This window comes from Mytilus galloprovincialis, chromosome 10 (assembly GCF_965363235.1).
Source record: "Mytilus galloprovincialis chromosome 10, xbMytGall1.hap1.1, whole genome shotgun sequence".
Lineage (NCBI taxonomy): Eukaryota > Metazoa > Mollusca > Bivalvia > Mytilida > Mytilidae > Mytilus > Mytilus galloprovincialis.
This window is the reverse complement of record NC_134847.1, coordinates 20,131,465-20,145,489: the sequence shown is the minus strand read 5'-3', so window position 1 is coordinate 20,145,489 and position 14,025 is coordinate 20,131,465. Positions and strand designations below refer to the sequence as shown.

The following is a 14,025-nucleotide window of genomic DNA, read 5'->3' as shown; positions in this document are numbered from 1 at the left end:
CAATGCTCTTCAACTTCGTACTTTATTTGGCATTTTTAACTTTTTTGGATTCGAGCGTCACTGATGAGTCTTTTGAAGACGAAACGCGCGTCTGGCGTATATATAAAATTGGCACTGGCTACGGTTACATGGAAATGTAACAATAATAAAACTATTATTGTTACATTGGAGACTAATTGCCGGAATGCAAAGTTGGGCGAGGAACCGATTAATTACGAATGTAACAATAATTACTGAGGCTACGGTTACATTACGTTATTGTTACATGGAAACAGCAATTTATGCTAGATTTATTAAACTTAAACCTTTTATAGTTGTATAATTGCTTAATTCTTTCATACGTACTAAACAATACTTGTAATACTGATAAATAATAAATATCATTATTCAACAAATGGTGTATAACTTGAATAGTTTTACGTATTAATGGTTTTGATGTTCTTAAAGATACATCTCAAGATTAGGAGTGTGAAAGGCGAAAAATATAGTTCAATGGTTTCACTTTTTTTAAAGTATTTAACTTTGAACCAATTTTGTTTAGGGTGAAAAAATGAAAACTTGGGATGCGTTTTAAACAAAACTGAAACAATATCAAGACATAAATTTCATACAGCTATACAACTTGACGCAAATTGATACATCAAAAACAAAGTTTGCTAACTGTAACTTAAATACTAAGAACTTCTGTATGTACACGTATCCGTGGAGGACGTAATTTCGTTCATCAAAAATGTGTCGGACTTTAAAAACCACTTACTGGATTTGTAGAAATTGTCATTGTAAATAAAACATTACAGTAAATAAATTGTATGTAATAAATGTATGCATTGTAAATATAAAATAAATGTCTTCAACTTTTATTATTCAGTACATATTACTAGTCCCATCATACATTGCTGTTTTTCATGTAACAATAACGCAATGTAACCGTAGCCTCAATAATTATTGTTACATTCGTAATTAAACAGGTCCTTACCCAACCATGCATTCCGGCATTTACTCTCCAATGTAACAATAATATTTTTATTATTGTTACATTTCCATGTAACCGTAGCCAGTGCCTATAAAATTTAGTCCTGGTATCTTTGATGAGTTTATTCACAGAGATTGTAACACAATGTTGACTGCTGTACACATATTTTTGACATTTCACCTATTGTCTGATTGTTCTGTTCACACATCGTTGTAAATATAATGGAATTTGATGCGACTGTCATACAAGTGAGAGGCTTATATAGCTATAAATCAGATTCCATCCACCGTATTCTACATAAAAAAAAATCCTATACCAAGTCAATATTATGACAGTTGTTATACATTCTTTGATGTATTTGAGCTTTTGATATTGCCATTTGATAATTAGGGACTTTCCTTTTTGAATTTCCCACGGTTTTCAGTATTTTGTGATTTTACTTTTCAAAGAGGAGGACACACCACTACATGACCACAAAGGCTGTTTTAAAGAGGCTTGAGTATACCTTGATGTATGTCAATGGAATGTCTTAATGACCCAATTTGTATTCTCCTTGTTATAAATAGATAAACTGAGACCCAATTTCACCATTAAAAGTTGACCATGAGATAACTGTAAAACAAAACACCAACATTTCAAGACTGATATATAACCCATATGATGAGAACGAATAACTACTTGACAGCATGCTCAAAGAAGAATTAAGACAAAGAAAGTTATTTATAATACTGAGCATACATTCAAAAAGACTGGAAGGCAAAAATTGATTTCTCAGAATGAAGAAACATTCATAAAAGTCGAAAACACTGCACATATCTATATATAACATGATGCTGTTTAACTGATGAAAAGGTACAGCCCTATCTAGTAACTGAGCAGTGCTACAGTGTTTATATGAAAGCAGCACATAATCAGTAACAAGAATGGCTGTCAACTTGTTAATTTTAAGACAGCAGTAACTTCAGAATAAAAAAAAAAAAAACTAAACAAGAGAAAAAAGAAAACTGCCCTTTCATAAGACCAATACACCAAGCCCTTACAAAAGAAATTAACATTCTGACTCACTGTACCATGAAAATGAGGTCAAGGTCAGATGACATCTGCTAGATGGACATGTACACCTTACAATTATTGCTTACACTAAAATTAGTAGAGCTATTGCTTATATTATCTCAGATGCGTATGTACTTGAAAATGAAAACTTAACCTTGTCTACTGATCCATAAAAGGATGTTGAGGTGAAGTGTAAACTGTCTGACAGGCATAAAGATCTTTGATCATACCAAATGTAGTTATCCTTTTACTAATAACAAGAGAGAAGTTAACATTACAAACAAACAAAAATATATTCAGTAGTCACTAAACCAAGGACAATGAACATGACAGGTAGAAACTTCATAACATAAGGCATCTGTATACAAAGTATAAAGCATCAATAAGCTCTATTAAAATTAACTTCCTTGTGAAAAGATTAAGGTTCTGGAGTGTCAACCCCTTAACGCAGTACCAACTAAGTAGCTTCTTTAGATTCAATACTACTGGGTATGATGGCCAGTATATTACTGTGGCTTAACAGCATGATGTAAATATGGATTGATATTTAATGTCAGATGGCAAGTATAATATGCATTTTTGGACAAGAAACTGAAAATATTATATAAATCCTACTTTCTACTAGACTGACAATCTGATGCAGATTTTGAACATTACTTATTCATAAAAGGTAACAATCTGACCGAAAAAAATATCCCAATACCAAACCCCATTATTCTGACTCAGAGGCAATCAGGCTTTTCTCTTAATCCTCAATGCTGCATGCCTAGCAGAGAAGCAGCCGTTACATAACAGAGACACTTTTTACAAAGACAATCTTTCAGTAAATTAGGATTTATAGACCTCATTTATGAAATGGATAAATGACATATTTGTCTGCTCTTCCCGAACACCTTTCTATGTAAATGTTTTTACTTGTATTTCCCTTTTGTTTAAACCTGATAGTATTGCCTATCTTTATTCAGTTTACAGTATATAATTTCTCATAAAGTTTATACAGAATCAGTTAGTTTGTTTAGCAAAACGTGTGGGCTAACTTTACTTTTATCACTGTACCATATATTCAGATCATTTACCAGATCGAGCCAACTTTATTATATAGATTTTTCTCATTGTTGAAGGCTTGTCCTATATATGGTTTCAAGATTTCTTGCTGGACATTGAACAACTATTCATCATTCCTCATTACAATACCATATATTTAAAACGAATAACATTAAATGACAAATAAAATATACAGTAAAACAACTTTTTATTTCATATTTTAGCAACAAACACATATTAGTTCACTGTTTTTCTTGCATCATACAAGCTATTCTGCACAATAAAAAAAACACACTTTCTCTCTCTCTCTCTCTCTCTCTCTCTCTAGCACAGAAACACCACACACATTGTTAAATAAACAAAGCTACAACTAGCATTCCTACATACATAGAATTAATTTATTAATTATCTTATATTCTAAAGGCAAGTTGGTCTTGGTAAAATTTAGGTTTACATTAAGTGTTTTTTTGGTAAGATAAGAAATTTTCTGTTGCTGCAATATTCCAAGCAAAAAAACTGAATAATTTTTGGTTCAAAATCATTTTATCATTTCAAAATTTAATTCTTTAATCTTTAATAATAATTTCTCATGATTCCAAGTTTTTTATTATTGATATGAGAAGAAAAAATCCCTTAAAAATAAATTTGCAGAGGATGCAACATACTTTAATTAATTTGTGTACTTTCATGATTATGTAAACACACTTTTGTAGCACCTTTTCATACTATGTATATCACAGACTGATCACCTTTCTGGTTGATTCTGAAAAATCAATAGATAGAACTTTCTTCATGCAAAACAGTATTGGTAAAACACCTAGCATTCAATACACAAATTCTGTTCTATAGATACTTATTTTTCCACACTCTCTTTCACATTCTAACATACATTTTGTCTTTCATTCCATAGATTAGAAATTATCTCAGTTTTATCACATACATTTTGTCTATCACTCCATAGATTAGAGATTATCCAGAGATTAGAGATTATCACAGTTTTTATCACAGACTGGTTTCACTGCCAACAATGTTTATGAGATATACCAGTTCCATTTACTTTCATCATCATCATCGTCATCTTCTTCCCCAGTTGATCCTGGCAAACCTCGTCTTGAATTTACTTTCCTCCAAATACGCCTATGATAAAGTCAATAAAAATTAAAGTGATGATCAAGAGTTAAACACAGTATTTTCAAAGCATAAAAAAATGAGATGTGCAAAACTATCCATCAGAGTTCAATAAGTGGATAAATACAATAATAGATTCAGCCTTCAACAATGAGAAAAACCCATACCATATAGTTGGCTCATTCAATTACATTATATTCAAAGTCTTCAACTTTTTGTCTATTTCCCCAATTATAACATGACAATTTTAGAAAAGAATCTTTTAGACTTACTATTCAAACCTTAGAAACTTTTTTTACATTCCTTTAATTCTTCTATTTTTTCAGATTTTTTCCATTTCAAAATGTAATAACTTTTTAGAGTTAAGTTGACAAAATTTCCCTCAAATAGAAACATTCTAAGGTATTCTTGCTCAGTTAACATGTATTTCAAAAAAATGTTAATTGCAAATATCATCTATACCTAAGAATTATGTTTTAACTGAAATTTATAAGGTCATCTGCATCTGACCCAAAAAGTGTGAAATCAAATATTCAATGTAAGCATCATAGAGCAAATTTGGTCTGGTTTTAAATACATTGGTTGGAACTAAAACAATATTTATCTTACAGCTCTTTCGTTAATATTAGCATCTGAATAAAGGGGAGATTACTAGCATATTTGTTTCCTTAATGTATTTTGGATCTGACTAGCATCCTCATCACAAGTATCAGCACTCTGTTTATTGTCCAAGCATTATAAGGAAGGGTAAACATACATTTAGCTCTCAGATTTCAAACTAAAGGGCAGATAATTTACTCTTGTGTTCTAAATAAAGGGGAGACAATTTACTCTTGTCTGCTAGATAAAGGTGAGATAACATACCTAGCATCTCTCTCACTAGTGTCAGCATCTTGTATAGCATCTTTTAGTTCACTTTCCATATCTCCTATTGTCTTTTCTAAATACTCATTCTGTTTTAACAACTTTTGAACTTCAATCTAGAAAAAAATATTAAACATGGAAATAATCATATTTAAGAAAAAATCCCTCCCCCCCCCCCCCCCATCAATTTTTTTTTTTTTCACTCCATAAAATTCACTGCTTCTTTAAACAGTTAGGAATAAAAATTAAATTAAGCTTTATTTGCAATTTTGTTTTGGATTGTGTACAATGAAATTAGATAGTTGAATGCAGATACAAATCTGTTGTTAAAAATTTAGATCTTACCAGACTTTGACTTGTCACATTTTGACACAAGAAAGATTATATGTCATCCTCAATTCATGTATTTTTTTTATTATATCAAGTTAAATTTCACAACCATAAGCCTTCAAAGGAAAGCTGAACTTTTTTACCTCAGTTTCTTTGATGCACTGTTCTAGGTGAGAGCACACAGTTAACGGAACATAATCAGCTCTTAGTTTTGTTCGTAAATCCTGTAAATCATCCAGTTTTTCTAAGATCTGAGATTTAACATGCTCTATTTCATCACATAATTCTGGAGGTGGTTCTTCCTTATATACACTGGAAATAGCTGGCCGAGGTTCTGAAAAATTATCATTAATGTACAGTAATGAGTAAATCTATAAATATCATCCATACATGTATCTTCGTTAAAAAAAGTCAAATGATCATTTTTAGTTTTCGTTTGTATGAGAAATGATATCTTATTAAAGTAAGCTTGCTCATTGTTAAAGGCTGTATGGTGACCTATACTATAGTTGTTAATTTCGGTCATTTGGTCTCTTGTGGAGAGTTGTCTCATTGGCAATTATACCACATCTTCTTTTTATATTCACATCACTTTTTGTTCATATCCACAAACAAAATGTACTGTACTTGTACACCAATTGTTCTTAGCAAAAATAGAACAATTAATCATTTCAGTTTGACCATTTCATACTTTAATTAGTTAGAAAGTTTTTTTTATTGCTTATTTCAATTAAAATAAAACCATTTCAAATTGACCTCTATAAAAGGTTATTGCTTCAGCTACTAAACACAGTCATTGGGATATTAACTATTGCTTAACATTGTGTCAGTTCAAAAATGATATATCACAACTTTGTGAAAACAGCTGACAGAAAAAAAAATGTTTAATTTATTAAAATATGCCTATTTATGTTTTTTTTTAAGATAGTACACACAAATTCTGATTTTTAGTACCAATGTGTCCCTTACACTTTCCCGTTTTTTAGTTTCCATATAGACACAGCAAAAAAAAACAATACCACCACTTAATAGTCCTATGTTTAGGATGTTTTGATTTAAACTCATAAAAGTAAAAGAAATAGACAGTGGCAGTAGCAGATCTAGAGGTGGGTTTGAACCCCCCTTTAAAAAATGGTTAGATCTGCCCCTGATAGAAGTCATGAACCAGTCAATCAAAGTTTAGGTTATAAAACAAGTATTAACAATAACAAAGCACTAGTATTTTTTTTTATAAAATTGCATCAACAATAAACAAACCACTTACCTGGTTCTGAAACATTTTCTAACCATATCTTTTCTTCATTTAGCTTCTTTCTTAGTCTGTAAAACATAATATTTAATTAAGATGAAAGTGCAGTCAAACAACTACCAAAGAACCACATTGAACATGTAGAAACTTAAATCTGCCATAGAACGACATCTGAAATGTAGAAAAAATTGAAGGCGCTATAGAATCGTATCTGAAACGTTGAAATTTAAAGCTGCCACAGCACCATATCAGAAATGTAGAAACTAAAATCTGATGGATAACCACATCTCAATTGTAGAAACTTAACAGTGTGATGTACTCCTTTGATTTATCTTCATTTTGGATTTATTATTACAAGGAATGCTAAAAAATCTGAAATTTAATACTCTGATACTCGGTCATGATACTAGCAAGTACTCCAGTACTCGGATAAATCTTAAACGTCTATTCACTATTGAAAAGTTTAGATTTTAGGTCAGATGCAATGTTTTTGTAATTACCTTTCATAAACATATTAACGAAAGACAAACGTACTACAAAATAACTTGATCCTTTGTTACGTGTATCAGTCCTTTATTTTTTGTGTCAATTAAACAATTAATTACTGACCGCCATTTCTACAAATAACCTATCATAATAGCAATTAAATTGTCTTTGTACCCATTCATGAACCAAATTAGAAAAATGCCAATAAACCGTAAATATTTGCATATAAAGTCTGAAGAAGTAGACATTATGTATCATCTGTTCCTGTTGAGGTGGTATTTTACATATTAAAACTTGTCCATTAATTTGTCAACAACAATATTGGACTTCAAATAACTTGTGCTTGTTCTAGTTGCTCAGTCTTAAGTTTTTTTTTTCACTATCATTTTGAATTTTTCCCTCTTATTTTAACTATGGCGTTGTCAGTTTATTTTTAACTTATGGGTTTGAATGTCACTCTCTAATCTGTAGCCTCTCTTTTAATTGTAAATTAAAAAATAATTAAGTTTCAAATAAAGAGTAATTACAATTTATTTAAATGTACATCTCATACCAATAATGTTTACATAGAAGTCTTGATTAATAAACAAAGGTAAGTTTAAGCCTTGTGATGAGTTATTAATCTTTGAACGTGTTGATCCGTGTACACCATAAAAAATGTCTCTAATAAGTAGAGTTCACCGCAAGGCACTTTTATTTTGTTACTGTTTAGAAATATGATCTGGTCAACAACTTCAGATGAAAGACTGTTTGACTTTCTATTTTTTGTTACAAGTAGTGCACCTGAAAAGTTCCCCATGGAAGGAATAGAGTACTTTATACAAGTAACAAATAGAAGTCTCAGGATAAGCGTATTTAGGTTGTTAATAATTTTTAAGTAGTATTACCCCAGTACTTGAGTACTTGTTGCCATCCCTAATTATTACATAAATCATGATAGTGTTTCTCAAAAGGATCAGGGATCTCCATGGCCTGTTTAACAATTGCGCCCCGCCATCGTTCAAATGTCTTGGGCCATCATCAAATGACCCGCGCCATCGTTAAATTGTCTTCGGCCATCGTTCAAAACTGTTATCGTTTTTATAGCCCAACGCCATTTTTTTGTCAATTATAATCAAATTACAATTAAAAAACATGACAAATGTTTTTACTAGGTACATCTACAAAATTTAGGCAATGCAATACAACATATTTATGAATGTCAGGTTAATGCTTTTATATTAAAAGAATGATTTAACATATATCCTGGAATTGAATCGACATTATCACAAATACTAAGACACACATACTCTTAGTTAAGATACAACTTCAGGTTTTTTTAACTTCATTATGTCTTGTTAAAATTCATAAAAAATAACTTTTTTATACAAGTGAGAGGTTTTGATAGCCATACAACCAGGATTACAACCAGGATAAATCCACTATTTTTTATATTTGGAAATGCCTGTACCAAGGCAGGTATATGACAGTTGTTTTCCATTTGTTTGATATTCTAATTTTGCCATTAGATTAAGGACTTTCCTTGTGAGTTTGTTTTTGTTGTTGTTATTTTACTTTTTTTCTAGAATTGTCAAATCACAACTGTAGTCTATTGCTCTATCTCATTATCCTTGAAAAAACTTCTTACCGTTCATTTTCTTCCAAGCATAATGTTGCTTTTTCCTCTAAAGTCACAACTTTTTGTTTGGCATCACTTAAATCTTTAGGTCTTGATGTTCCTCTACTGGTCATCTGCTGGACTTGATCCCGAAGCATCCTACTATTTTGTGGTGTTTGTTTATCCAACAGTCTAGAAATATAGTTGTCATATTCCGTCTGAAATACATAATAAAATTGAGAAAGGAAATGGGGAATATGTCAAAGCGAACAACCTGAACATAGAGAAGACAACAGCCGAAGGCCACCATTGAGTCTTCAATGTAGCGGGAAACTCCCGCACCCGGAGGCGTCCTTCAGTAAATCATAATGGTCCAGCATGGAAAAAAAGATTTCAGCTGTTAAACAAATTTGTTTTTTTTTGTGATTGTTTAATAAATCACAATGGTCCTGCATGAATTTTAAAAATATTGACAACTCTTTGATTTTCACCTGATTGTTTTAAATATATCATACGTACGGTTAACATTAACTCTGACAGACATGACTTATCTTTATTTTTGATAATATTTAATAGTGACCCGTAAATATATCATTGATAATCATTCTTGGAATGGATTTCTTTCTAACAAACATTATAGCAAGTTCAAAGGAAATGTTGTCTGAAATCATATTGTTTTGTGTTTTTCATTTAGATTTGGGTTGATTTTCATTTGAATTGCCAGCACAGACTACAATATGGTAGAATCAGCAAGATAATTAACTACATTGTTTGATTATATGTCTAAACTACATGAATTAAAAACATTTCAACCCAATATTTTTGCGGTTCCTGTATGTGTCTTGTGATGCAAGTTTTTTAATAATAGAGCTACATGTACATGTAACATTTAAGTTAACATATTATGTCTTTTTCCTTTCAAGTTAGTATTACTGTGGATTCATAGTTATTCTTTGGATACCATTTTTGGTGGATTTCGTGGGTACAGGTGAACCACTTATTAAAATGTTCAATGAAAAACAAATTTTCCAAAGGCTTGTATGCATACATTTGCAAAATCTTGAAAATAAATGTCCACAAACTATCAAGATTTCTCTTTTTCACGAAAATTGGTACCCATGAAAATAAATAAATCCACAGGATCTGTGGTACATACTGACTCCTTGATGTTTTACTTCCTACATGATGATATATTTACATGTAAGAACAGAAATTATGTTTACTTACCTTAATACATCTCAGAACATAAGCAAAGGTAGCTGATTCTAGCAAGAGATCTTCATATATATTACTATACACTTGTAATTTATGAAAATTAGGTCCTGTATCAAATATATTTAAATTGTCTAATTCCTGAAAATATAAGTAAAAATTCTTGTGAGTTAAATACATGTAAAAATTCTTGTGAGTTAAATACATGTAAAATTTCCTGATATATTATTTTTAGAATAAAACTTTAAAAGGAGACGTCATAATTCCTATTCCTATATAAGTAATACACAATTGCAATATAAGCCATTTAAAAGTTAAAACCTAGATATCATTCAGCTTACCAGGGAAGTAAAAAATGTCAATTTAAACGTCTGAACAATTGGTTTATTTATACAATTATAATAAAATAAATCTTAGAGAAGCATTTCTAACCTTGTGAAATGTAATATAATTATATATATAGCTATAGCAACTTGTTGTTTTACAATGTATATTATTCATGTTGAAAAAACAAGACTTTTCTATTATTATAATGCATATTATAAACACTTATATAAGTATATAAAGAATATATACCAGTTTCAACTTTTTTTCTAGATGCTCCACTGCTTTCACTCCAGTTAACACATTTTGCTCAGATGAATCTTGTTTCCTCAGCACACCACTTTCAAACTGCTTCATTTTCTGAAATTGATCTTTCTTTGTTACACCTGTGTGGTGTGTAGGTAAAAATGTATGTCTAAATGTCAGATATCCATCATTATCAAGTCTTTCTGTTAACTCTTCCATCACATCATAGTCTGCAGGAGGAGGACTTTTCTTTGTTAGTGGAGCCATAAAAGGGTGGGGTAACATCATTTCTTCTGCTTTAAGCTCTTCCACTAGCACACCATCATTTAACTCACTATAAATAGATTTACGAGATACAGGACTTATATCCTTTCTAGTAGAAACAGGTCTAGAGTCATGATATTCTTTTGTGTACTCTTTTTTGTTTGGTGAGGACTTTTTGCTAGGTATTGGAAGACTTCCTGAGGTACCAACACTAAAGTCATAAAGAACATTTAAAACATTCTTCATCTTCTTTCCCTCAGTGTTATTTGTTTCTTTAGAAACAGCTGACCTTGGACTAGAACTTGTGGTATCTTTGCCAGCTGTCCATTTTGCACTAGCCCACTCAGAAGGAGGCTTATATAATAGAGATTCATTCAAATGTCCCCCAGCAAATTGTGCAATATCGTTTTTCTGTTTAACCTCTGCATCATTTAGCAAACCTCTGAGTTGTCTGTGGGATGTAAATTTATATGCTGCCATCTTTTTAAAATACTTTCTGCAAAATAAAAGTACAAATGATTAAAATTTTTTAAAGTTCCACAAGTGCTGAATGCAATTACCATATTAAAAAGATATAATAAAGAAATGATTTTTATCATATTTATCGTATTACCTAGTTTAGTTACATTCTTTTTCAAATTCATATTGCTTAGATGCTGATCAAAATAGTGATTATTCATGGGTATCAGGTCTGTTCGCCCTAGATTCACTCTGCTTACTTTTATCAAAAAATATTAATAGTACAGTTAAGAGATTACCGTTATTAAAGTTCAATAATAATATAAATGTTGATAAACTAGTAAGCCTGGATTGAGTAAAAAAACAATCATGTACAAATTTTAAAACATGGAAAGGATTCAGACGTTCATTTATTATTATACTGGATAAATTGACTGACTAGACTAATCAAAATTGTTAAAAAATATAGTCATAAATACATTGTCATTCTTGTATTCTACTATGTAGATCAAAGGAAATTAATTATTTGGTTGCAGCAATACAAATATTTGGCGATCTTTTTTTTATCGAACTCTGTTCAAATATTGAACTTTCTGCAATTAAACAACAATGCAAAAAAAAAAATTAGGGCAAATGGACTCTGGGCAAACAGGTACCAAGGAGAACACGAATCAGGGCAAATGTTATCATGATATATACTGAATGTCTTGTTTTCATTTTTTTTTTAAATTGTGTAAATGAAACACGAAATTCAATCCTCATATAAACAGGTTTGGCAGAATGACCCATGAAACTTTCTCATATTGTTAAACTCCATGTTGAAATACTATTTTTCTACTACAGTTATCTCAGCTGGACCTTGGCTTGGAATTTTCTAGGTCTTGTTTTCAATCTGAATTGCCTAAATTGGTATTGTTTTGTATACTTGGGATTTTCCTTTTTTTTATATATGGTTTGTTTTTCTTGTTTATCTGCTTTTCATTTGGTTATTTACGAGATGTTGTTTTGATTTGTTACCAATTATAGCGTTGGAAATTTTGCTATGCAGTAGATTTTTTGGATGTTGCTTTTTGAGAGTGTTTCAAAGTTCATCGACTCATTTTATTTTGATCAGATCATGTTATCTTCGGTGGCTTTCGAGCGAACTAAATATTCTATCTGCATAAAAGCATCCAAGCCTTCCCCCAAAAAGTAAAATAGTCATCCGCTGATACTATAAAATAACAAAGAAGGTATCATTTAAAAATATTACGATGGCAAGTCACGTAAAGTCAGCCATCTTGTTTGAAGTTGTTATGACGACATTGAAGAGCTAAAATCAGGGGACATAATCGCTGTTGTATTTTTTTGCTCACCTGGTGTAATGACCCAGTAACAGACACTTAGTGTTCCTCGTTTGTCAGTCCTTTTTTTAATTTTTGTCACGTCAGTCCTTTCTTATTTTCTCTTCTTTAAACCACGAAGATGTATTCCGAAACGACAGGGTCGGAAAAGAAGGTGGAGGTGTATTAATCGCCATTAAAAAAGGTATTATTTGCCAAGAAGTATATAAAAGCAAAAATGTAGAACTTATTGCTGCCCAAATTAATATAACTGATACTAAATCCTTAGTTATTATTTCTGCATATAGACCACCAAATAAAAATGATATAGACTATCTCAAACAAATGATCATTGAAATTAATGAACTTAAGTTAAAATTTAAAAATTCCACCTTCTGGCTTGGTGGTGACTTTAACCTTCCAGACATAAAATGGCCTGAGCAAAATATATCTGGCTCAATGTATTCTAAGGAGCTGAATGAAGCATTTATAGATATGCTGAACAACTTAGGCATTGAACAAATGGTTGATTTTCCAACTAGGAAAGATAATATACTTGACCTTTTCTGCACAAACCAACCTGCATTAATAACAAAAATAAAATCTATACCAGGTATATCTGACCATGATATTGTTTTAGTGGATGCAATCTGCAAGCCCCAAAGATCTAAACAATCACAACATAAAATTTATTTATGGAAAAAGGTAGATATTAAAAAGATAAAAGACGTAACATCTCATTTTATATCTGAACTTATATCTCAGACTAATGAAAATTTAAATATTGACCAATTATGGAATAAATTCAAAGAAGGTAGTAATAAAATAATAGATGATAATGTACCAAGCAAAATCACTAAATCTAAGTACACCAACCCTTGGGCAAATAGGGATATAGACCATTTATGTAAAAAACAACGTAAAGCTTACAACAAAGCTAAAAAAACTGGTAAACAAGAACATAAAGATAAATATAAAAAGTTAAAAGTTATACTGCTCAAAGAGAAATAAGAAGAGCCCAGAGCACATATATGCAAGAAATAATTAGCCCCCAGTTAGAAGAAAAACCTAAATCTTTCTGGCAATTTATTAAAAGCAAAAAAACAGAAACATCTGGAGTGTCACCATTAAGAGGAAAGGATGGCTTATTGTATAGTGAGCCGAATACACAAGCTAACATCCTAAACGAACAATTTAAAAAGGCTTTTACTACCGAAGATACATCCTCTATGCCAAATAAAGGTACAAGTCCCCACCCCACTATGCCAGACATATTTATTAGTAATAATGGCTTATTAAAGTTACTTAAAAACTTAAATCCACATAAAGCCACTGGCCCTGATAATCTGCCAGCATATTTTTTACATAATTTTGCAGAAGAATTGTCTCCATTTTTGACATTCTTTTTCCAAAAATCTATTGATACTGGTAAAATCCCAAATGATTGGAAGCAGGCTAATGTTGTACCTATATT

General features: G+C 30.9%; 1 protein-coding gene across 1 annotated transcript; it reads right to left on the bottom strand.

The window, feature by feature from the left end:
* Positions 1 to 3,575: 3,575 nt before the first annotated feature.
* LOC143047121 (uncharacterized protein C6orf118-like) lies at positions 3,576 to 12,553 on the bottom strand. Its single transcript, XM_076220075.1, has 8 exons — positions 12,482 to 12,553; positions 10,513 to 11,266; positions 9,952 to 10,077; positions 8,755 to 8,942; positions 6,657 to 6,712; positions 5,536 to 5,726; positions 5,063 to 5,178; positions 3,576 to 4,207 (listed from the first exon to the last, which is right to left on the bottom strand). The coding sequence occupies exons 2-8, from the start codon at positions 11,248 to 11,250 to the stop codon at positions 4,102 to 4,104; spliced, it is 1,521 nt and encodes a 506-aa protein (XP_076076190.1). The 5' UTR covers positions 11,251 to 11,266; positions 12,482 to 12,553; the 3' UTR covers positions 3,576 to 4,101.
* Positions 12,554 to 14,025: the final 1,472 nt, after the last annotated feature.

Excerpts from the sequence above, each read along its gene's own strand:
- LOC143047121 (XM_076220075.1), bottom strand. The coding sequence starts at position 11,250 with ATGGCAGCATATAAATTTACATCCCACAGACAACTCAGAGGTTTGCTA. Across the intron at positions 10,078-10,512 it reads TAGAAAAAAAGTTGAAACTG|GAATTAGACAATTTAAATAT; the intron begins GTATATATTCTT and ends TTATATTTTCAG. Across the intron at positions 4,208-5,062 it reads ACTAGTGAGAGAGATGCTAG|GCGTATTTGGAGGAAAGTAA; the intron begins GTATGTTATCTC and ends ACTTTATCATAG.